Source organism: Argentina silus, assembly GCF_951799395.1.
Source record: "Argentina silus genome assembly, chromosome: 16".
Taxonomy (NCBI): domain Eukaryota; kingdom Metazoa; phylum Chordata; class Actinopteri; order Argentiniformes; family Argentinidae; genus Argentina; species Argentina silus.
In genome coordinates, this window is record NC_139670.1 from 12,503,105 (window position 1) to 12,527,507 (window position 24,403).

The 24,403-nt window shown below is 43.0% G+C and overlaps 2 protein-coding genes across 2 annotated transcripts; both read left to right on the forward strand.

Moving 5' to 3' along the window:
• Positions 1 to 1,348: 1,348 nt before the first annotated feature.
• Positions 1,349 to 7,267, forward strand: LOC310817536 (5-hydroxytryptamine receptor 3A-like; the record flags this gene model as incomplete). Its single annotated transcript, XM_083688172.1, has 9 exons — positions 1,349 to 1,373; positions 3,061 to 3,221; positions 3,338 to 3,382; positions 3,952 to 4,061; positions 4,427 to 4,599; positions 4,801 to 4,955; positions 5,401 to 5,611; positions 6,596 to 6,775; positions 7,065 to 7,267. 9 exons carry the CDS (start codon positions 1,349 to 1,351, stop codon positions 7,265 to 7,267), a joined length of 1,263 nt encoding a protein of 420 aa, XP_083544298.1.
• A 4,593-nt stretch (positions 7,268 to 11,860) lies between these two features.
• LOC310817537 (uncharacterized protein) lies at positions 11,861 to 24,083 on the forward strand (the record flags this gene model as incomplete). Its single annotated transcript, XM_083688173.1, has 19 exons — positions 11,861 to 11,870; positions 12,278 to 12,438; positions 12,523 to 12,567; positions 12,729 to 12,838; positions 13,329 to 13,501; positions 13,699 to 13,830; positions 14,238 to 14,510; positions 14,858 to 15,037; positions 15,329 to 15,415; positions 20,161 to 20,321; positions 20,561 to 20,605; positions 20,759 to 20,868; positions 21,511 to 21,680; positions 21,921 to 22,081; positions 22,736 to 22,946; positions 23,159 to 23,338; positions 23,415 to 23,503; positions 23,699 to 23,901; positions 24,080 to 24,083. 19 exons carry the CDS (start codon positions 11,861 to 11,863, stop codon positions 24,081 to 24,083), a joined length of 2,505 nt encoding a protein of 834 aa, XP_083544299.1.
• Positions 24,084 to 24,403: the final 320 nt, after the last annotated feature.

A 24,403-nucleotide genomic window follows, 5' to 3' on the forward strand; every position in this document is an offset into this window, starting at 1 on the left:
TGTATTTGTGGTAAGTTGCTTTGGATAAAGGCGTCTGCTAAATGCCATGAATGTAAAACGTAATTGTACTATACCTTTTACACTGTGCATTAGATAATGTCTACATTTAATGTCTAATGTTCACATGCATCATTAACTGAAGCTGATGACTCAGCTTCAGATATTGGCCTCTTAATGGAATGGAGGATCCAATATGATCGATTGCCTGTCACACAGGGGTGAACAAAGCATTATTAATCATTATTAACCATGAAAGTCAGATATTATATATATAATGTATAATATATATATTTAATATACAGTACCAGTCAAAAGTTTGGACACACCTTCTCATTCAATGGTTTTTCTTTATTTTTTATTATTTTCTACATTGTAGATTAATATTAAAGACATCAAAACTATGAAGGAACACATATGGAATTATGTAGTAAACAAAAAAGTGTTAAACAAACCAGAATATGTTTTATATTTTAGATTCTTCAAAGTAGCCACTTTTTGCTTTGATGACAGCTTTGCACACTCTTGAGAAGTTTGTATCCAAACTTTTGACTGGTACTGTACATATAATGTTAATGTGGCCACTAGTGTTGAGTTCGCTTCATCATGTCCATTACCGTCCGAAGTTGTACTTATAAATGTGTGTTTTTATTCTTAACCCGTCCTCTATTCTTCAGTGTGATTTTATTCCCAATTATTCAGCTGTCATAGTGGTTGAGAACTGTAATGTCTGTCTGGCTGCCGCAACTTTAAACTATGAGATGACATTAATCCCCCCCACTACAGACACACACACACACACACACACACACAAGCATGCACGCACGTACACACAAATTCTAACATCCTTAGAGAACAGCCCACAGCGATCCAGGGCTTCACTTGAAAGGGGTTGTCCGGCACATCCACAGACACATAGAAGCCTGGCTTCATAACCAAGCAGAGACACACACTCTAGTTTCACACACACACACACACACACACACACACACACACACACACACACACACACACACACACACACACACACACACACACACACACACACACACACACACACACAAACACATGCCTGCTCTACCTCACACATATGCAGCCATGCTTGGGCTTGGTCTCCTTTATCTACTTTTCCTCTCAGGTAAGTTACTCAGGTTTTTATACTATGATATTTTACCTATTATGTTGCGTGCTTGTTTTAATTGACTGTTTGAATGCATGCTCTTGCTCTAAAATAAGCAAAGCCTACCGCTGAGCATGTTGTTTTTTCTCTCTTCTATTTGTAGATATGAATGGTTTTTGTGGATTTGTTTGAGTTTTGAAGGTTAGTGTAGCATCAGGCTATTTGGTGAACATGGTTCATGCCATCATCTTCCCTTGTACCAGAGATGGTGTTCAAAGTGCATTGAAAAAAGAAAAACGTTTTGTTGGTGCTACTTTTGCTCTTTTAAATGTGCTAGTTACGGCTCAAAGCCATTGTCAAGTGTTTATGGTGATGGGACTTGCTTGAGTAAAGAGTCACCATGCATGAATCTGACAGATATGGAGAACAGTAAGCTAGGAGAGTGAATGGGATGGTACCACTATGTCATGCAAGGACACACTCTTTTGGCTGTATTTGACAGGTAAAATGACATGACAGATGAGAGAAAATGTATTCAGATTAATATCTAAATAAAGGAAATGACTCCATAATATCAGCTATAAACATCAACATAATGAGTTACTGCCCTACTACCCACTGTCCCCTAATAAAATGTTTGTATACAGAAGTTGATTAACACTCAGTTAAGACTAGGGCTCAAGTCTGATTCTCCAAATGAGCTCAGAGTCAACATAAGAAGTCAACTTCACTTGCTAATTCATTCGGGGAATCCCTAAAAAGCCTGGATGAGGCAATGCCCCCATCGCAAAGTCCATTCTGATTCTGGTGCATGACAAGTGAAGCTTGTGTTGCTATGCCTTCCATTCTCACTTTTACTCCCTTGCAGCGAGTCTAGGGGTACCAGGACAGTGGGGGGGGGGGGTGACTGAGTAGCGCGACCGCTGCATTCACATAGAGGCGGCGGTGCCAGGTGGCCAGCCGAGGTGGAAGAGTGGAGTGATCGGGCAGGGGTTTGGGGGCTGACCATTGCTTGCAAGTAGGGAGGGGCTGTTCCCTTTGCCGCCTGGTAGGCGAGCACCAGGGTCTTGAATCTGATGCGAGCTGCCACCGGGAGCCAGTGAAGGGTGCGACGGAGAGGGGTGACATGGGAGAACTTGGGGAGATTGAACACCAGACGGGCGGCAGCGTTCTGGATGAGCTGCAGAGGTCTGATAGCGGAGGTGGGGAGCCCAGCCAAGAATACGTTGCAGTAGTCACTTTAATAATACTGTAAACTTATACAATTATTACAAGGCAAATACATAAAATACATAAAAACATTTTACATTCTACCCTCATGGTAAATGACAGATAGAGAGAGAGAGGTACAGAGGGAGAGACAGAGGGAGAAACGACAGACCACATGGTCTGATATTGTACTGACAGTTCAACAGCTGGGACCTCTGACCAGAAAACAAAGAGACAGAATCTGTTCCTCAACATTCTGTTTTATACCTGACTTCCAATCATAGTATTCAAATCAAGAGCTGTTTGTAAGGAGAACCAATCAGACATCATCTTATCAATCCTGACACCAATGACACCTCAGATTCAACACAATCCAAGGGCTTGTAAACATCACAGAGAGATCACAGGCATTTGGCCCATCAGGGGAAGGGATCCCAAGAAGGGGGGCAGAATTGATGTTTCCCTCTTCAGTGACATTATCTGAAGTCCAAACATTAAGCATTTGATGTTGTCCGATAACATTATATATGTTATACATGTAATGTGACATTTGCATGCAATTTTCAAATCGGCTAAGTTCAACACCTCAATACAATATAAGGCTTTGCAATATGATTAATCTCCACGATTCCATGATATTATGCTGTAGCTATAATTTTATAATTCTGCCTATAGATTTAACTCTGCCTATAGATTATTCCATTACATAAATGTATGTCCCTCTTTCTTGGCAGGTGGGGTCTCCTCTGAGAGGATTTGTAATGACCACGATGTTCTAGATCACCTGAACCTGGCGAAAAATAAAGAGTTGTACACCTTTACCCGCCCTGTGTTAGACCACAGACACCCCACTGTAGTAAACCTGGAAGTAGTCCTCTTTGCCATCCTAGCCGTGGTGAGTGTATGTGTGTGTGTGTTTGTGTGTGTGTGTGCTCAAGTGAGTGTGTGTGTGTGTGTGTGTGTGTGTGTGTGCTGCTGCCTAGTAACATTCTGCTTTGTGTGTATTTCCAGATTGAGAAATCCCAGACCTTCATTCCGTTCATCTGGATAATAATAGTGAGTGCTTCTTCCTGGTAGTGGATCTGGGTTTTTCACTTTGGAAAAGAGTCTGATATCTGGCCATTAGCATTTCTCCTCTCTGCTTCCCATCCTCTATTTTCTCCTCTTTATCACTCATCCTCTCATTCCCTCATTTCTCAAGCTCCATCTCTGATCCCTCCTATTATGAAGTTTATGTAAGTTCAGGCAGGTGACGGACAGCTGATCTCACGTATGCAAACACCTCACATGTTCATGGGACAAGGCTTAAAAGAGCAGAGCTATGCAACACTCCACCATGGTTAAACAGTGTATCGCCACTGGCTAAGAGAGTTATACTTGTTGGTCGTCCCACCCACCGCCCCAGCCTCCACCCACTCGGTCACTCTGTATTTAACCTACCTACAGGGGGTTTGAGAAGTTATGGGCTCCCTGCCTTATATTATTGTATTTTATGTTGTTATACTTCAGGCGGGGAGCTACACAGAGCGGAGCCATCCAATTACACGACCATTTTTCATCAAACAATATTAAACCAACATAAGTGTCCTGACTGATCTCTCGTTTCTCTCCTGGTTCCCTGGTAGAAATGGAACAATGAGCGGATCTCCTGGGATCCTTCTCAGTTCTGTGGGATCTCCAAGATCTCTGTCCCCGGGGACATGCTGTGGAAACCCGATCTCATCATCCATGAGATGTGAGCAATTCCTGACACGCGTGCACAGTATAAAAAAGTTTGAAAGCTCTGAAATCTCCTGATTGTTGACAGTGCATGTCTATGGGGGGCTATATTTGCTCAGAATCATATGTTCCTGGTTGATGTTGGTGGTGGGTGACCTCTGCTGTACACAGCAGTTAGAGGTGTTTTATAATGTTATTAACTGAACCATAGCACTAGAATAGTGTTCAAGAGACATTCTCTGTGTACAGTGCATATGTAGAGGTGGACAGTCAATAGATATATTGTATGTGGCAGTAAGTATAAGGATAGTTGAGTTGTTGTGCATCAGCTAATGTTACAATTACATAGTGTGTGTGTGTGTGTGTGTGTGTGTGTCTCAGGACAGACAAGAGCAAGAAGGACCTCTCGGCCCCCTATGTGTACCTGACACACAATGGGACTGTCATCTTAGAGTCCAGTCAGGAGGTTGTTAGCACCTGTAAGATGGACATTCACAAGTTCCCTTTCGATGTACAGAGCTGCAACCTCACCTTTGCCTCCCTCATACACATAGGTAAGGGAGTGTGTGTGTGTGTGTGTGTGTGTGTGTGTGTGCGTGTGTGTGTGTATGTGCGTGTGTGTGTGTGTGTTTGCATGCATTAGATATCCGGAGTAGACAGAGGTTTCGTGCAATTTGTATGCAGTTATTCTCCCACACAAACACTCACCTTCCACCCCCCCTTCCCCACTCTCTCCTCCCTCCCCTGTCTCCCAGATAAACATTTACAGATCAAGACAATGTCCAACTCATCCCGTAACACGGAAAGATCTGAAAAGACCATTAAGACTGAGGGAGAGTGGCACTTCATGAGCATATCAGTCAGAAAGGGCGACTTCGTCTTTGATGGATGGGACCAAATCATATACACGGTACGTATTCTGGGGTCTGGAGACTGAGAACAATGGGATGTGTTACCCTGCAAAAATAGGAAGAGGAGCTGGTGGTCAAATCTAAATAACAGTGCAATCATACAGATGTATGACATGTGTTCAGTACTGTGGGGTAACTCTCTAGTAGTTTCCTTATGTTTGGAATATTCTTACAGTATTATACAGTACAGTAATGCTATCTTTAGAACATTACATGAAATGGGCAGCCAAACTGAAAATTTGTGAAAAAAGTGAAAGTTCTTACTCGCAAGAAACTCTCCAAAAACACAATAGCACATAATACAATAGTAACACAATAATACAATCATATCACGAACAAACATTAGGTTATTGCTTAATGCCCTAAACCAACCCTACCTTAGACCCAGTGCCATGTTCCGACCACCAGCACCCTGGTATCAGTCTAGTCTTCATCTCATCTCAGATCACCATGAGGAGGAGGCCCCTCCTCCATGTGACCAACTTCATGCTGCCCATCCTGTTCTTCCTGATTCTGGACCTGTCCTCCTTCCTCATCTCTGACGATGGGGGAGAGAAGATGGGCTTCAAGGTCACGATGCTGCTGGCCATATCAGTGATGATGCTCATACTCAACGACATACTGCCCTCCGTGTCCAACAAGACACCTCTCATAGGTACATAGGTACCCGTCTCATACTGTTCGTACCCAGTGCATGTCTTTGTCTTCTGTTATCTACCTCACACAGCTACATACAGTGCACTGTGTAAGTAATGGGACAGTGAAGCATTTTGTCTTTTTTTGGCTCTCCACTCAAAAAGTTTGGATTTTAAATAACAACAATAACTGTGAGGTCAAAGTAGAGATTCTCAGCTTTTAATGGATGGTATTGTGTACATATTGGTTTCACCATTCAGAAACTACAACACTTTTTATGCATAGTCCCCCTTTTTCAGTGTACCCAAAAGTGATGGGACAATTGGCTTGGCAGGTGTTTCTGGTTCATTAGGTGTGTTCCATCACATCATTGTGCAGGCATAAGAGAGCTGTCAATGTCTCGTATTGATTCTAGGCTTTGTGTTTGCCTTTGGAGTCTGCTATTGGTGTCTGTCAACATGAGAACTAAAGTGGTGTCAATGAAAGTCAAGGAAGCCTTTATTTGGCTGAAAAATCTGAAACATTGACCTAACAACATCAATCTTAGGCTTGCCAAAATCAACTTCATTAAAAATAAATAAAGCACTGGTGACGTCAGCAATCACAAACAGGTCTTGTGGACAGATAAGATAAATATTATCATGTACCAGAATGAGTGCAAAGTGGAAAGTTTGGAGAAAAAAGGATCTGCCCAAGATTAACAGCATACCACCTCATATGTGAAACATGGTTGAGGGGTGTTCATGTTAGGGAATGTATAGCTGGCAGTAGAACTGGCTAAGTTGTCTTAATTGATGATTGTAATTGCTGACGACAGCAGCAGAATGTATTCTGAAGTGTACAGAAACATGTTGTCTGCTCAAGTACATGCAAATGCCTCCAAATTCATTGGATGGCACTTCATCATACAGGAAGACAATGACCCAAAACATACTGCCATAGAAACTAGGGAGTTTTTCTGGGATCTTCTGTTGTGTTTATTTACTCTACTCCCTCCTGACAGCGACCTACTGCATAGGGACCTTTGCGTTCATGTTGCTGAGTCTGTTGGAGACCATCTTGGTGACTTACCTGATAAAGAAAGACTCCACCCACCTGGAGACAGATGCAGACAGAGACCACACCCCCATGGATGACTGTGAGAAGAAGAGAGACAACTCCCACGACCACACCTGTGACACAGGTACTACCCACTCTGGCTTATGTGTCAAATAACATTTTATTTGCTTAGTCTAAGCATCAAACCTGCCATTTCAGAGGGTAAGCAGACCTACTGTGCATGTATCTGTGGTGCGGGTGGTAGAGATGCACCGAGTGAGCTGCTGCCCATGGTAGAGGAGGTAAGATATTTTACATTGTATCTAGATTGATCTTCAGCTTAGAATCATTGTTCTTCATTAACACAATAACGTTATGTTCTCACCCCTCCATTGTTCTTGGTGTTCTCCAGACTGGTGTTGGTGTGAGGACAGGTGAGTCTCGTCTGTTGCTGTTGATCCTGGAGGAAGTGAAGGAGGTGGAGCGAATGCTGTCCCTGTTTGGAAATGAGAGGAAGGAGGGCAAACCTGGCTACTGGACCAAAGTGGCCCGGCGCATCAACATAGCTTACTTTATTTTCTACCTCATCTCTTCCTCTCTGTTCTTAGTCCTCTTGTATGTAACATGGATGAATTAGGATTTTAATCAATTGATAAAAATCAAACTCTTTCTTTTGAGCATGTTAACAGTAATGTAGAGTTATTTATTAATTATATATTAAATTATATCTGAACTCGGGCACTTAAGTGGCGTAGCACACTAAGGTGCATACCATATTATCGCAAAGTACCTGATTTGATAATGGCCATCGACATATCCATGCATGTCATGCAATTGCATGTCATCCCCCTATCTCTCACCCATCCTTCCTGTCAATCTCTACTGTCTCTCTCTAATAAAGCAGAAATGCCCTTAAAACATTTTCTGAACTGAATGAGTATGCTGTTACTCTTCTCTACAAGTATGCAGTGAAATGCAAAAGTGACAGTGCCACAGAGGAGTGCAACAATACATTTAAAATGAATAGAATATAAACAGCAGTATAAACAGCAATGTAAGCAATGTACACAATGGAATGACTATATACAATGGCATTGACAGGTTGTCAGTACAGTTAATCACCGATTATGATCATGTGTTTCATGTGCAGTTAGCCCATTTCTTGATGAGACTCATGTAAATGAACGAATTGAAAGTTATGCTGAGGAGGAATAAAGAAATCTATCTGGTATCACCCATTGGATCCAGTGTGTGTGTGGCTGAATCTGTGCATGTCTGCATGTGTGTAGAGAGAGAGAGACCACTGTGAAAACTGGCTTCCCAGAGAGGACAAGCTATGCTCACTCTGCCCACAAAATGAGTCAGAAACTGAGGTACATGCTGACCTCATGCCAACAGTACAGTGAAATCAGTGGCGGCTGGTGCCGTTCAAGATTAGGCATGACAATTTATTTGTTTATATGAGCATGCCCTTATTTCTATTACAGCATACTGGATGACTGTTATTCATATTCCATTCACCCAGCTCAACGTAACATCTAGGTTTAAGCTATTTATTTAAGCTTTGATTTAAGCATCATGACTATGGCATGCTGTTTTAACATTTATTCAACCGACTGTAGCTAGCTAACCTTTTATCTTATACCCCTTTCACACAGATGACCCGCGAACAAATACCACCTAACTAACTAGTTAAGTTGTATACCACCTAACTAGTTAGACAGCTGAGTTTTAGGCCGACAGCTAGTTAACTAGCTGGCTTTTTAGTGCAGCTAATTTGGTTGTCAGGGCAGCTAACTGGCAAAAATGGCAGCTAGCTAACTAATTTCTCTTAACAAGCTGAATCATATGGGCAGCTAGCTAGGGAAAATGGGCAGCTAGCTAAAATAAAGGGATAGCTAGATAGCCCTTCAAACTGTCCTGTTATGCAGAATGAACTGACTTGTTGGTGAATATTGTATCATGTTACAGCGTATTGTAGCGTGCCAACCAGTAGCTCAGTTGTACAGAATATAGTATATAGTATATATACAGACCTTTTTGGGGCCCAAGCACTGGCATTTTTTTGGTGTTTTGTTTCCACCACCCAGGGTAATTAATACTGAGGACTTGAGGAGAGCTGGGAGGAGCAAACTATCTACGTCGTCAGAAACGCATTACTACTCACGCTACTCAACTACTTGTAACTGAAACAATAAATCTGTCAATAATTTTCATGTTTTTCTCCAGCAAATTGAAATGTCTAAGTAACATGACTTTGAAACTACAAAAGGAGTTGTGTGGTTGAATGTGAGGCATTTATTTAGTTTGGAAATGTGTGCCAGCCATATTTCCCATGACATGAAACGGATGCTTACCCGCAGCTGGGCAAACATAATATTGTGTATAAATACAATTAGCAGTCCCATAGGCTAAATTAGGAGGGCACTGTACACATCACACGCCTACCCCAAACCCTGCCTATGTCCCAGAAAAGTCCCCAAAATCTCCTGGGCTATTTTTTCTCAGATATGTAAACACAAAAGTCTCAGGCTTTGGGCCAAGCACCGCTGCCAAAAGTGACAGTGGAAAAGCATCATTAGCTGTTTCCTAGACAACACACTTTGCTGTGCATGATTGGAGAGTAAGCATGGCAGTTTAGGTCAGACCCCCTGTTGTGTAGTACACTCCTATAATTGATTTACATGTCAAATTGGTGGTGTCCTTAAATAACACCCTAGACCCCAAATTGTGCACGACTTAACAACTATGGTGTTCTGTTCAAAAGTAGTGCCCTATTGGGAAATAGGGTGCCATTTAAGGTATAGCCATTGTGTGTATAAGACACTCCACAGACCCTCTTCCTTATACATAATATCTGTAACTCGTCCTTATTTCTTAGTTTATGTTTGTCTTTGGTTCATGTTATTCATTTTTTGTTTCTTGTTTGTTTTGTGTTCCTCACCTTGTCTCTCGTTTCAGACACTTCTCCACCTGCCCTTGTGTGTTTTCCGCCTGTGTGATTGTCGAACCCGCCCTGATTAGCTTCACCTGTTCCTCATCATCCTTCCCTGTGTATTTAGTCTGTGTGTTCCTCTGTCTCTTTGCCAGTTTGTCTTTGTACCTTCGTGTCATACGTCCTATCATAACTGTGTGATAAGTATTCCTGTTTTTTTTTTTTAAATTTTATCTCTGAGTGTGTTTTTGACTTTGCCTTTTTGCCTACCCCTTATCATATTATCTGCCTGCCTTTTTGAACTGCCTACCTGTGTACCAAACCCTGCTTTGCCTACCCCCTTCCTGAATAATCTGCCTACCCATTGACTGCCTACCTGTGTACCGTACGTTTGATAGTAAAGACTATTCTATTGGATTATCTCACAGTTGGAACCCTTCAACAGGATTACTCTGTGTCTCTATCAATCTCTCTACAGTACAGTCTTTACAGTACACTATTCAACTACATTTAAGGAATGGGTCACAATCCTCCATTATTCACTATTTCAACAAAAGAACAATAACGTTTTTTTTTAACTGAAGGCAGTTGACATTACTTCTTATGTGTGAGAAAATCTGTAATTGATTTTGGAAGTATGCAATATTGCCGTAAATGGAAAATGCGCAGATATTGTAAATGAGTTAGATGCTATTTGGCCACGATTCAAGAACACAGAAAATGCATATTTACAGTACATTTGGAATGCACATATGGCCACAATTCTCCAAATCTTCTCACACAAATTAAGAAAACGTCGACAACGTGTTTCAATGTGGCTTCTGTAACGTGAGTTCTGCGGGAAACCACAACCTCTGAGTTATTCAAATGTTTTCCTCAAAGGGCATAGTTTTTTCTGATGTACATTTCTCCCATCTCAGTCCTGTGGCTGAGGTAGGTTCCTGCTCTAATGAGGGCTGAAGAGTGAGTGGGTTTAAATTGGATAATTTTCCAGCATGCCATTAATATGCTTTCAGATGGTTAATCTTCGCTCTAATCAAGTTCTCCCCTTTCAAGACAGAGAGCTGGGATGCATTTAGAAACCATCTCTGAGAGCAGGGTGAATACGAGCAAAATGTTCTGGTGATTTTTTTGTTGGTTTTGTTAAACCTTAATTAATAATTTATTACACACACACACACACACACACACACACACACACACACACACACACACACACACACACACACAGTAATATTGACATGATGTTGACTCAACACTACCTGATACTGCTTGTTTAGAAGCGGCACTGTGAGCAGACACCTGGGCCATATTCGGTGTTGCTACAGATGGGTCCTTTCCTCCTCTCCTGTGTCAGTTTCCTTGGAGGGTCTAACCTATCACTCAGACCATAAACCAATCACAGCACTCTGACCAGACTACACTATGTAAACCCAATGTCCTGCCCCTCCCACTCCTCCCAACCTGTCCCCTTGTTCCAGTCCCTGTCCCTCCCCCTTCCCCCATTAACCTAAGAAACATTGCTGTGATGTATGTCATAGTGGTTGGGAACTGTTATGTCTGACACCTCTCTGGCTGACCAATTAGGTTGTGAGGTTCTGTCATTTTTCTTGCTCCCTGCAACTTTAAACTATGAGATGACAAACACACACACACACACACACACACACACACACACACACACACACATTCTAACATACTTAAAGCACAACCCACAGCGAACCAGGTCTTCACTCTTACACCCACAGACAGACACGTAGGAGCCTGGTCACACACACACACTCTCTGCCTGCTCTACCTCACACATATGCAGCCATGCTTGGGCTTGGTCTCCTTTATCTCCTTTTCCTCTCAGGTAAGTTAGACTCTAGTGTTTATACTGTGATGCTCTACCTATTATGTGCATGCTTGTTTCAATCGACTGTTAGAATGCATAGCCTCTTTACCATAGCCTCTTTACCATAGCCTCTTTACCATAGCCTCTTTACCATAGCCTCTTTACCATAGCCTCTTTACCATAGCCTACTGCTGAGCATAGTTTTTGTTTGTTTTTTTAGATATGAAGGTTAGTGTAGCATCAGGCTATTTAGTGAAAAGGGTTCATGCCATCATCTCCCCTTGTACCAGAGTTGGTGTTCAAAGAAAAAAAGTTTTTTTGGTGCTACTTTTCCTCTCTGGAATGTTTTGTCGATTTGCAGACAAAGTGTTTGTATTGGCTCAAAGCCATTGCAAACCATTTATGGCGATGCTGGAAGATGCTTGAGCAAAGGGTCACCATGCATGAATCTGACAGATATGGAGAAAAGTAAGCTAGGAGAGTGGACAGGATGGTGCCACTAAAAATTGTTAAAATTGGCATGACAGATGAAAGAGAATTACTAACTAGTATCGAAATAAAGAAAATGACTCCTTAAGATGGACTATAAACATGTCATTACTGCCCCACCACCCAAATGTTTGTTTACAGAAGTTGACAATACAATCAGCTGAAAATAGATCAGTGTTCAGTACACAGTGAAACCCTCTTATCTGTTGAGAGACAGAGGCTGGTGACAGATTTATTTGCTGTTGCTTTAACAAAGGTTTTAATGTAAAGAATATGAACATTCTCACGTGTATACAGAAGTAAAGAGGTAGAGTGGCTAACATGCGACTTATTCCATTACATACCAAGTAATGTACATGTAAATGTGTGTCCCTCTTCCCTGGCAGGTGGGGTCTCCCCTGAGAGGGTTTGTAGTTACCAGGATGTTCTAGATCACCTGAACCTAACGAGGAGTAATGAGGTGTACACCTCTACCCGCCCTGTGTTAGACCACACACACCCCACTATAGTACAGCTGGATGTATTCCTCTTCGCCATCCTAGCCGTGGTGAGTTTGTGTGTGTGTGTGTGTGTGTGTGTGTGTGTGTGCGAGTGCGAGTGCTGCCTAGTAACATTCTGTGTGTATTTCCAGATTGAGAAATCCCAGACCTTCATTCCGTTCATCTGGATATTAATGGTGAGTGCTTCTTTCTGGTAGTGGATCTGGGTTTTTCACTTTGGATAAAAGTCTGATCTCTTTAGCATTTCTCCTCTCTTCTTCCCATCCTTCATTCATCCTCTCATTTCCTTCTCAAGCTCCATCTCTGACCTCTCGTTTCTCTCCTGTTTCCCTGGTAGACATGGAACAACGAGCGGATCTCCTGGGATCCTTCTCAGTTCTGTGGGATCTCCCAAATCTCTGTTCCCAAAGACCTGCTTTGGAAACCCGATCTCATCATCTATGAGATGTGAGCAACTCCTGACACACGCGCACACACACACACACACACACACACACACACACACACACACACACACACACACGCACACAGCAGATCAAGTTTTGTTTGTGTTGTTGACCGCTCTAAAATCTCCTGATTGTTTACAGCCACAGTGCATGTCTATGGGGGGCTATATTTGCTCAGGATCATATGTTCCTGGTTGATGTTGGTGGTGGGTGTCCTCTGCTGTGCACAGCAGTTAGAGGTGTTTTATAATGTTATTAACTGAACTGTAGCACCATTATAGTGTTCAAGGGTCTAAGCAAACATGTATGTTCAGCTGTATTCTCTGTGTACAGTGCATATGTAGAGGTGGACAGTCAATACATACAGTCAATATTGTATGTGGCAGTAAGTATTAGGTATTAGGATAGTTGAGTTGTTGTGCATCAGCTAATGTTACAATTACATAGCGTGTGTGTGTGTGTGTGTGTGTGTGTGTGTGTGTGTCTGTCAGGACAGAGAAGCACAAGAAGGACCTCTGGACCCCCTACCTGTACCTGACATACAATGGGAATGTCGTCTTAGAGGAGGATCAGAAGGTTGTTAGCACCTGTAAGATGGACATTCACAAGTTCCCTTTCGATACACAGAGCTGCAACATCACCTTTGGCTCCCTCATACACGTGGGTAAGGGAGTGTGTGTGTGCGTGTGTGTGTGTGTGCGTGTGTGTGTGTGTGCGTGTGTGTGTGTGTGTGTGTGTGTGTGTGTGTGTGTGTGTGTGTGTGTGTGCGTGCGTGTGCATTAGATATCCTGAGCAATTTGTATGCACTTGTTCTCCCACGCAAAAAACTCACCTTCCACCCCACCCCACCCCCCCTCTCAGGGAAGGAGTTACGGCTCATCCCATGCTCCAACTCGTCCCGTATCACGCAGACCTCGCATGACTTGATTCAGCCTCAGGGAGAGTGGGACTTCCTGGACATATCAGTCACAGAGGGCAAGCTCATCTTTGAACGTGGGGAATGGGACCAGATCACATACATAGTACGTATTTTGGGGTCAGGAGATGTGTGATGTGTTACCCTGCAAAAATAGGAAGAGGAGCTGGTAATCAAATCTAAATAACAGTGCAATCATACAGATGTAAGAGGTATGTGTTCAGTACTGTGGGGTAACTCTCTAGTAGTTTCCTTATGTTTGGAATATTATACGGTATTATACAGTACAGTAATGCTATCTTTAGAACATTATTGTCAAATGGGCAGCCAAACTGAAAATTCCATGTCACAAACAAGTGACAAGTGAAAATTCTTACTCTTCAAAAACACAATAGAACATAATACAATAGTAACACAATAATACAATAATATTGCTAACACACATTAGGTTATTGCTTAATGCCCTAAACCAACCCTACCTTAGACCCAGTGCCATGTTCCGACCACCAGCACCCTGGTATCAGTCTAGTCTTCATCTCATCTCAGATCACCATGAGGAGGAGGCCCCTCCTCTATGTGACCAACTTCATGCTGCCCATCCTGTTCTTCCTGATTCTGGACCTGTCCTCCTTCTTCATCTCCGACCAGCGGGGAGAGAAGATGGGCTTCAAGGTCACGATGCTGCTGGCCATATCAGTGATGATGCTCATACTCAACGACATACTGCCCTCCATGTCCAACAAGACACCTCTCATAGGTACATAGGTACCCGTCTCATACTCTAGGTACCCAGTGCATGTCCTTGTCTTCTGTTATCTACCTCACAAAGCTTTGTATGTGCTGTGTACTGATCTTTTGTTCCCTGGGTGCTTTTTATGTGTGTGTGTCTGTGTGTGTTGTGTGTGTGTGTGTGTGTGTGTGTGTGTGTGTGTGTGTGTGTGTGTGTGTGTGTGTGTGTGTGTGTATTTGTGTGTATGTGTGAGTGTGTGTGAGTGTGTGTGTGTGTGTGTGTGTGTGTGTGTGTGTGTGTGTGTATTTGTGTGTATGTGTGAGTGTGTGTGTGTGTATGTGTGTGTGTTTATTTACTCTACTCCCTCCTGACAGCGACCTACTGCATAGTGATCTTTGCATTCATGTTACTGAGTCTGTTGGAGACCATCTTGGTGACTTACCTGATGGAGAAAGACTCCACCCACCTGGAGACAGATGCAGACAGAGACCACACCCCCATGGATGACTGTGAGAAGAAGAGAGACAACTCCCACGACCACACCTGTGACACAGGTACTACCCACTCTGGCTTATGTGTCAAATAAAACATTTTATTTGCTTAGTCTAAGCATCAAACTTGTCATTTCAGAGGGTAAGCAGACCTGCTGTGCATGTATCTGTGGTGCGGGTGGTAGAGATGCACCGAGTGAGCTGCTGCCCATGGTAGAGGAGGTAAGATATTTTACATTGTATCTAGATTGATCTTCAGCTTGGAATCATTGTTCTTCATTAACACAATAACGTTATGTTCTCACCCATCCATTGTTCTTGGTGTTCTCCAGACTGGTGTTGGTGTGAGGACAGGTGAGTCTCGTCTGTTGCTGTTGATCCTGGAGGAAGTGAAGGAGGTGGAGCGAATGCTGTCCCTGTTTGGAAATGAGAGGAAGGAGGGCAAACCTGGCTACTGGACCAAAGTGGCCCAGCGCATCAACATAGCTTACTTTATTTTCTACCTCATCTCTTCCTCTCTGTTCTTAGTCCTCTTGTATGTAGCATGGATGAATTAGGATTTTAATCAATTGATAAAGATCAAACTCTTTCTTTTGAGCATGTTAACATTAATCTATAGTTGTTTATTAATTATATATTAAATTGTATCTTAATTGAATGAGTATGCTTTTACTCTTCTCCTAATCACTGATTATGATAATGTGTTTCACGTGCAGGTAGCCCATTTCTTGCTGAAACTCATGTAAATGGCTGAATTGAAGGTTATGGTGAGGAGGAATAAAGAAATCTATCTGGTATCACCCCTCATTCTATCCTGTGTGTGTGTGTGTGTGTGTGTGTGTGTGTGTGTGTGTGTGTGTGTGTGTGTGTGTGTGTGTATGTGTGTGTGTGTGTGCGCGTGTGCGCGCGTGTGCGTTTATGCGTGTGGAGGGAGAAAGAGAGAGAGAGAGAGAGAGAGAGAGAGAGAGAGAGAGAGACAGACCACTGTGACTGATCCATAATGAAGAAAGTCATTGGCTATAAACTCAGTGAGCATAGCCTAGCCATAGAGAGAGGCAGAACTGGCTTCCCAGAGAGGACAAGCTATACTCACTCTGCCCACAAAATGAGGTCGAATCTCAAATCTTCTCACCTCATGCCAACAGTACAGTGAAATTGGCTTATGAGCATGGACTTATTTCTATTATCGCATATTGGATATTCTATTCACCAAGCTCAATGTAACATCCATAGGTTTAAGATATTTATATACCCACTTCGGGCATGATACTCGAATTTGCCCACCCTGTACCCATCATGAGGTTGCTACAACCTAATCTACAATTGAAAATGTATAACGCAGGTGCACAGGAGGAGAGTCTTGCCTGTATCTAGCTGATCTGATCACCCGCACACACAGTTCACTTTCAGAGCAGCCTCACTTTGCTCGTTGTATAATTCTTTCTCAGCTCTTCCTACTCCCTGACAGTGACACACCCAGCCATATCAGTACCGCAGTCCAAGTTCCCTCTCTACTTTTTAATGTTCTTTTAAACTTCATATTCACAACCATCTTTTGTTGTGTTTGTATGACAACTGCTAACCCAAACACTAAGACCCCTGCCAGCAGAAACACACAAGCACACACACACACACACACACACACACACACACACACACACACACACACACACACACACACACACACACACACACACACACACTCACACACACACACACACGGCCCGGACAATAAAGCAATAAATATGCCCTAGCCTGCATCTCTGCACCTACCCGACCTGCACACACACACCCCCCCTCTCCTTGCCCCAACCCCTAACTCATCAGTATTCATATCTCAGTTTGACTCACCGGTCACACAAAAAATATAATAAAACAATAAATATGTCCTAGCTGCAACCATGTCCCTATCTGTCACACACACACACACACACACACACACACACAAACACGCACACGCACACACACACACACACACACACACACACACACACACACACACACACACACACACACACAGTTCTCTGAGTTTCTACCCGTGTGAGGGATGGCTGGACCACATGGTGGATTTGTAAAGAGACCATTCGTTTTAGGCCAGTGTGGTTGACTGTCATTCTATTCACTTGGGGAGAGCAGGGAGGAGCAAACTATCTACGTCATTCCCACTCGAAGCATGACTACTTGTAACTGGAACAATAAATCTGTCAATCATTTTCATGTTTTTCTCCAGCTAATTTCTTCATAACATGACTTTGAAACTAGTAAAGGAGTTGTGTGGTTGGAAATGTACACAAAAACTACCATAAATTGTTCAGTTTGCCAGCCACATTTCCCATGACATGAAACAGCTGTGCAAACTTAATAGTGCAAACAAATACATGAAGCAGTCCCATAAACTAGCCTAGCAAAACAATGGGATGGTGCAGTACACATCGCACGCCTACCCCCACCTATGTCCCAAAAAAGTCCCCAAAATCCCCCAAGGTCTGGTTTGGGCCGTTCTCAGAGATGGAAACACAAAAGTCTCAGGCTTTGGCCAAGCACGGCTGCCAAAAGTCACAGTGGAAATATGCCATTAGCTGTTTCCTAGACAACACACTTTGCCGTGCATGATGCGATTGTAGAGTAAGCATGGTAGTCTAGGTCAGTCTGCACCCTCCTGTAGAATACCTTGTGTAGTACACTCCTATCATTTATCTACATGTCAGATTGGTGGTGTCCTTGAATTACACCCTAGTCCCCAAATTTTGCACGACTTAACAACCATGCAGTTCTGTTCAAAAGTAGTGCCCTATTGGGAAATAGGGTGCCATTCAAGGTATAGCCATTGTGTGTATAAGACACTCCGCAGACCCTCTCCCTTATACATAACATCATACAGCCTACTGCAGAGCTCAGTTATCTCCTTTCACAGTGGGAAACCTTCAACAGGAATACTCACTGTGTCTCTATCACTCACAATACACTATCAACTACAGGTAAGGAATGGGTCACAATCCTCCATTATTCACAATTTTTTTTCAACAAAAGAACAATAAAGGTTTTTTAACTAAAGGCTGTTGACATTACTTCTTATAATGTGTGAGAAAATCTGTAATTGATTTTGGAAGTATGCAATATTGCCGTAAATGGAAAATGCACCGATATTGTAATTGAGTTAGACACTATTTGGCCACGATTCAAGAACACAGAAAATGCATATTTACAGTACATTTGGAATGCACATATGGCCACAATTCTCCAAATCTTCTCACACAAATTAACAAAAACGTAGACAACGTTTCAATGTGGCTTCTGTAACGTGAGTTCTGGGGGAAACTACAACCTCTGAGTTATTCAAATGTTCCTCAGAGGGCATAGTTTTTTCTGATGTACATTTCTCCCATCTCAGTCCTGAGCAGGTTCCTGCTCTACTGAGGGCTGATGAGTGAGTGGGTTTAAATTGGATAATTTTCCAGCATGCCATTAATATGCTTTCAGATGGTCAAGCTTCACTCTAATCAAGTTCTCCCCTTTCAAAACAGAGAGCATTTAGAAACCATCTCTGAGAGCATGGTGAATACGAACAGAATGTTCTGATGAATTCTTTGTTGGTTTTGTTAAACATTAATTAATGATTTATTGCAAAGGGAACATTTGTGTGTGCTACAGGAGATGCGACACACACACACACAGACACACACACACAGACACACACACACACACACACACACACACAAACACACAATAATATTGACATGATGTTGACTCAACACTACCTGATACTGCTTGTTTAGAGGCGGCACTGTGAGCAGACACCTGGGCCATATTAGGTGTTGCTACAGATGGGTCCTTTCCTCCTCTCCTGTGTCAGTTTCCTTGTAGGGTCTAACCTATCACTCAGACCATAAACCAATCACAGCACTCTGACCAGACTACACTATGTAAACCCAATGTCCTGCCCCTCCCACTCCTCCCACCCTGTCCCCTTGTTCCAGTCCCTGTCCCTCCCCCTTCCCCCATTAACCTAAGAAACATTGCTGTGATGTATGTCATAGTGGTTGGGAACTGAAATGTCTGACACCTCTCTGGCTGACCAATTAGATCAGCTTATGAGGTTCTGTCATTTTCCTGCTCCCTGCAACTTTAAACTATGAGATGACAGCACACACACACACACACACAAACACACACACCCATTCTAACATGGTTAAAGCACAACCCACAGCAACCCAGGTCATCACTCGGGGTTGTGTGACACATCCACAGACAGACACGTAGGAGCCTGGTCACACACACACACTCTCTGCCTGCTCTACCTCACACATATGCAGCCATGCTTGGGCTTGGTCTCCTTTATCTACTTTTCCTCTCAGGTAAGTTAGACTCTAGTGTTTATACTGTGATGCTCTACCTATTATGTGCATGCTTGTTTCAATCGACTGTTAGAATGCATAGCCTCTTTACCATAGCCTCTTTACCATAGCCTCTTTACCATAGCCTCTTTACCATAGCCTACTGCTGAGCATGTTTTTGTTTGTTTTTTTTAGATATGAAGGTTAGTGTAGCATCAGGCTATTTAGTGAAAAGGGTTCATGCCATCATCTACCAGTTGGTGTTCAAAGTGCATTGGAAATATTTTTGTTGTTGGTGCTACTTTTGCTCTGCTAAATGTTTTGTCGATTTGCAGACAAAGTGTTTGTATTGGCTCAAAGCCATTGTAAACTGTTTATGGCGATGGGACCTGGAAGATGCTTGAGCAAAGGGTCACCATGCATGAATCTGACAGATATGGAGAAAAGTAAGCTAGGAGAGTGGACAGGATGGTGCCACTAAAAATTGTTAAAATTGGCATGACAGATGAAAGAGAATTACTAACTAGTATCGAAATAAAGAAAATGAGTCCTTAAGATGGACTATAAACATGTCATTACTGCCCCACCACCCAAATGTTTGTTTACAGAAGTTGACAATACAATCAGCTGAAAATAGATCAGTGTTCAGTACACAGTGAAACCCTCTTATCTGTTGAGAGACAGAGGCTGGTGACAGATTTATTTGCTGTTGCTTTAACAAAGGTTTTAATGTAAGAATATGAACATTCTCACGTGTATACAGAAGTAAAGAGGTAGAGTGGCTAACATGCGACTTATTCCATTACATACCAAGTAATGTGCATGTAAATGTGTGTCCCTCTTCCCTGGCAGGTGGGGTCTCCCCTGAGAGGGTTTGTAGTTACCAGGATGTTCTAGATCACCTGAACCTAACGAGGAGTAATGAGGTGTACACCTCTACCCGCCCTGTGTTAGACCACACACACCCCACTATAGTACACCTGGATGTATTCCTCTTTTCCATCCTAGCTGTGGTGAGTATGAGTGTGTGTGTGTGTGTGTGTGTGTGTGTGAGTGCGTGTGTACGTGTGCGTGCATGTTTATGTGTGTGCGTGTGTGTGTGTGTGTGTGTGTGTGTGTGTGTGTGTGTGTGTACGTGTGCGAGTGTGCATGTTTGTGTGTGCGTGTGTGTGCATGTGTGTGTGTGTGTGTGCGTGTGTGTGTACAAGTGCGTGTGTTGCCTAGTAACATTCTGCTATGTGTGTGCTTCCAGATTGAGAAATCCCAGACCTTCATTCCGTTCATCTGGATATTAATGGTGAGTGCTTCTTCTTGATAGTGGATCTGGGTTTTTCACTTGGGAAAAGAATCTGCTTCTCCTCTCATTCCCTCATTTCTCAAATTCGACTCAGATCCCTCCTTTTTTCTCGTTTTACTCTGATCCATGGTTTCTCTCCTGGTTCCCTGGTAGACATGGAACAACGAGCGGATCTCCTGGGATCCTTCTCAGTTCTGTGGGATCTCCCAAGTCACTATTCCCAAGGACCTGCTGTGGAGACCCGATCTCTTCATCTATGAGATGTGAGCAACTCCTGACACACACACACACACACACACACACACACACACACACACACACACACACATTAAATCAAGTTTTGTTTGTGTTGTTGACCCCCGTAAAATCTCATTACCTGATTGTTTAAGGCCATAATGCATGTCTATAGGGGGCTTTCTAGTGAGGATTCCTCTTGAAACTTTCTACAGTGCCCTGCATAAGTAATGGGACAGTGAAGCATTTTTTCTTCTTTTGGCTCTACACTTCTTCTCTTCAGTTTGGATATGAAATCAAACAAATTATTTGATGCATTTGTGTACATATTGATTTCACCATTCAGAAATTACACCATTTTTTATGCATAATCCCCCTATTTCAGGGTACCCAAAAGTAATGGGACAGATGTATCAAATGTCCAAAATAAGCACTCATGTTTAGTATTTGGTGGACAATCCTTGCCTAACTGCCTGAAGTCTGCAACCCATTGACCCCACCAAACACTGGGTATCTTCTCTGGTGATGCTCTGCCAGGCCTGTATTGCAGCCATCATCAGTTGTTGTTTGTTTTGAGGTATTTTCTTGCCTAAAAACCTAACATCAGCAAATTAAATATGTTCAAGTGTGTGTTTGTGTCTGTGTGTGTGGGTGTGTGTGTGTGTTCTCAGGACAGATAAGGACAAGGGCCCCTTGACCCCCTACCTGTACATGACACATAAGGGTACTGTCATTTTGGAGGATGATCTGAAGGTTGTTAGCACCTGTAAGATGGACGTTCACAAGTTCCCTTTCGATACCCAGAGCTGCAACATCACCTATGGCTCCGTCACAAACCAGAGTAAGGGAGTGTGTGTGTGTGTGTGTGTGTGTGTGTGTGTGTGTGTGTGTGTGTGCGTTTGTGTGTGTGTGCGTGTGTGTGTGTGTGTGTGTGTGTGTGTGTGTGCGTGTGTGTGTGTGTGTGTGTGCATGTGCGTGTGTGTGTTAGATATCCTGAGCAGACAGGGGTTTACACACACACGCACACACACACACACGCACATAAACATACACCTTCAACCCCCCTCTCTCCCTCTCTTAGGAACAGATTTACAGCTCATCCCATTCTCCAACTCGTCCCATATCACGCAGAACTCTCGTGAGGTGATGCAGTCTCAGGGAGAGTGGGAGTTTCTGGACATGTCAGTCACAAAGGGCAAACTCAGCTTTGAGCGCGGGGAGTGGGACCAGATCATATACACAGTACGTATTCTGGGGTCAAGGGGAGACAAACAGAGTCTGAGGTCGTTCTGATGTGTTACCAGGCAAAAATAGGAAGAGAAGCTGGTGGTCAAATCTAAGTAACTATACGATCATAAAGATGTGAAAGGTACAGTATTCAGTACTGTGGGGTAGTTTGGAATATTCTTACAGTACAGTAATGCTATCTTTCGAACATTACACGATATGGGCAGCCAAACGGAAAATTCACACAAGCAAGCAATTCCTAGTTCAAGTTCAAGCTCAAAGTTTTATTGTGGACTGGGATACAGGGCAATGCAATTCTTACTCGCAATACTTACTCTTCGAATACACAATAGAACATAGTAGTAGCACAGGAACACAATAGCACAGAATACAGTCGTAACACAATAATACAATAACACAAACAAACATTAGATAGTTGCTTCATAGCGTAAACCAACCCTGCTTTAGACCTGGTGCCATGTTCCCCCCACCGGCACCCTGGCATCAGACTTATCAGTCTAGTCTTTGATCAAATCTCTAAAGTCTTTCATTGATTCTTTGCGTCCTTTCTCCTCCCCTCCTTCTCAAAACACATCTTAGAAGAAGGTGAGTGTAGAGGAAACAAGGAATCAAGGAAAGATTTGAGATTTGGTCTTCATCTCATCTCAGATCACCATGAGGAGGAGGCCCCTCCTCTATGTGACCAACTTCATGCTGCCCATCCTGTTCTTCCTGGTTCTGGACCTGTCCTCCTTCCTCATCTCCGACCAGCGGGGAGAGAAGATGGGCTTCAAGGTCACGGTGCTCCTGGCCATATCAGTGCTGATGCTCATACTCAACGACATACTGCCCTCCATGTCCAACAAGACACCTCTCATAGGTACATAGGTACCCGTCTCATACTCTAGGTACCCAGTGCATGTCTTTGTCTTCTGTTATCTACATCACAAAGCTTTGTATGTGCTGTGTACTGATCTTTTGTTCCCTGTGTGCTTTGTGTGCTTTGTGTGCTTTGTGTGCGTGTGTGTGTGTGTGTGTGTGTGTGTGTGTGTGTGTATGCGTGTGTTTATTTAATCTACTCCCTCCTGACAGCGACCTACTGCATAGTGATCTTTGCATTCATGTTACTGAGTCTGTTGGAGACCATCTTGGTGACTTACCTGATGGAGAAAGACTCCACCCACCTGGAGACAGATGCAGACAGAGACCACACCCCCATGGATGACTGTGAGAAGAAGAGAGACAACTCCCACGGCCACACCTGTGACACAGGTACTACCCACTCTGGCTTATGTGTCAAATAAAACATTTTATTTGCTTAGTCTAAGCATCAAACCTGTCATTTCAGAGGGTAAGCGGCGATGGACCCACTGTGCATGTATCTGCGGTGTGGCTGGTAGTGACGCTCCATGTGAGCTGCTGCCCGTGGAAGAGGAGGTATGTAACATTGTATTGAGATTAATTTTAAGCTTAAAATTATGTATTCAAACAGTACCTTATACAATTAGGCCCTATCATTTGGTAACCTTTTAGTAGAGGGTTAGGCAAGTCATTTTCCTTCGGTCGACAGTATTCTTCACTCACACAATAACGTTATGTTCTCACCCCTCCATTGTTCTTGGTGTTCTCCAGACTGGTGTTGGTGTGAGGACAGGTGAGTCTCATCTGTTGCTGTTGATCCTGGAGGAAGTGAAGGAGGTGGAGCGAATGCTGTCCCTGTTTGCAAATGAGAGGAAGGAGGGCAAACCTGGCTACTGGACCAAAGTGGCCCGGCGCATCAACATAGCTTACTTTATTTTCTACCTCATCTCTTCCTCTCTGTTCTTAGTCCTCTTGTATGATGAGTGGATAGATTAGATTTGGATTTCAATTAATTGATAGAAATCAAACTCTTTCTTTTGAGCATGTTAACATTAATTTATAGCTGTTTATTCATAAATTGTATCTCAACTGCATGAGTATGCTGTTACTCTTCTCCTAATCACTGATTATGATAATGTGTTTCATGTGCAGGTAGCCCATTTCTTTTTAAAACTCATGTAAATGACTAAATTGAAGGTTATGCTGAGGAGGAATAAAAACATCTATCTAACATCCATCTGATATGTGTGTGTGTGTGTGTGTGTGTGTGTGTGTGTGTGTGTTAATTTTTGCACCCTTTTTTTAGATGTAGTCTTATTCATTTTTACTAAATGTGTGTGTGTGTGTGTGTGTGTGTGTGTGTGTGTGTGTGTGTGTGTGTGTGTGTGTGTGTGTGTGTGTGTGTGTGTGGATCCCCAACACAGGACCAACAGAGTCAGCCCATGTCAGACCACTGCCAAACCACAGTTAATCTGA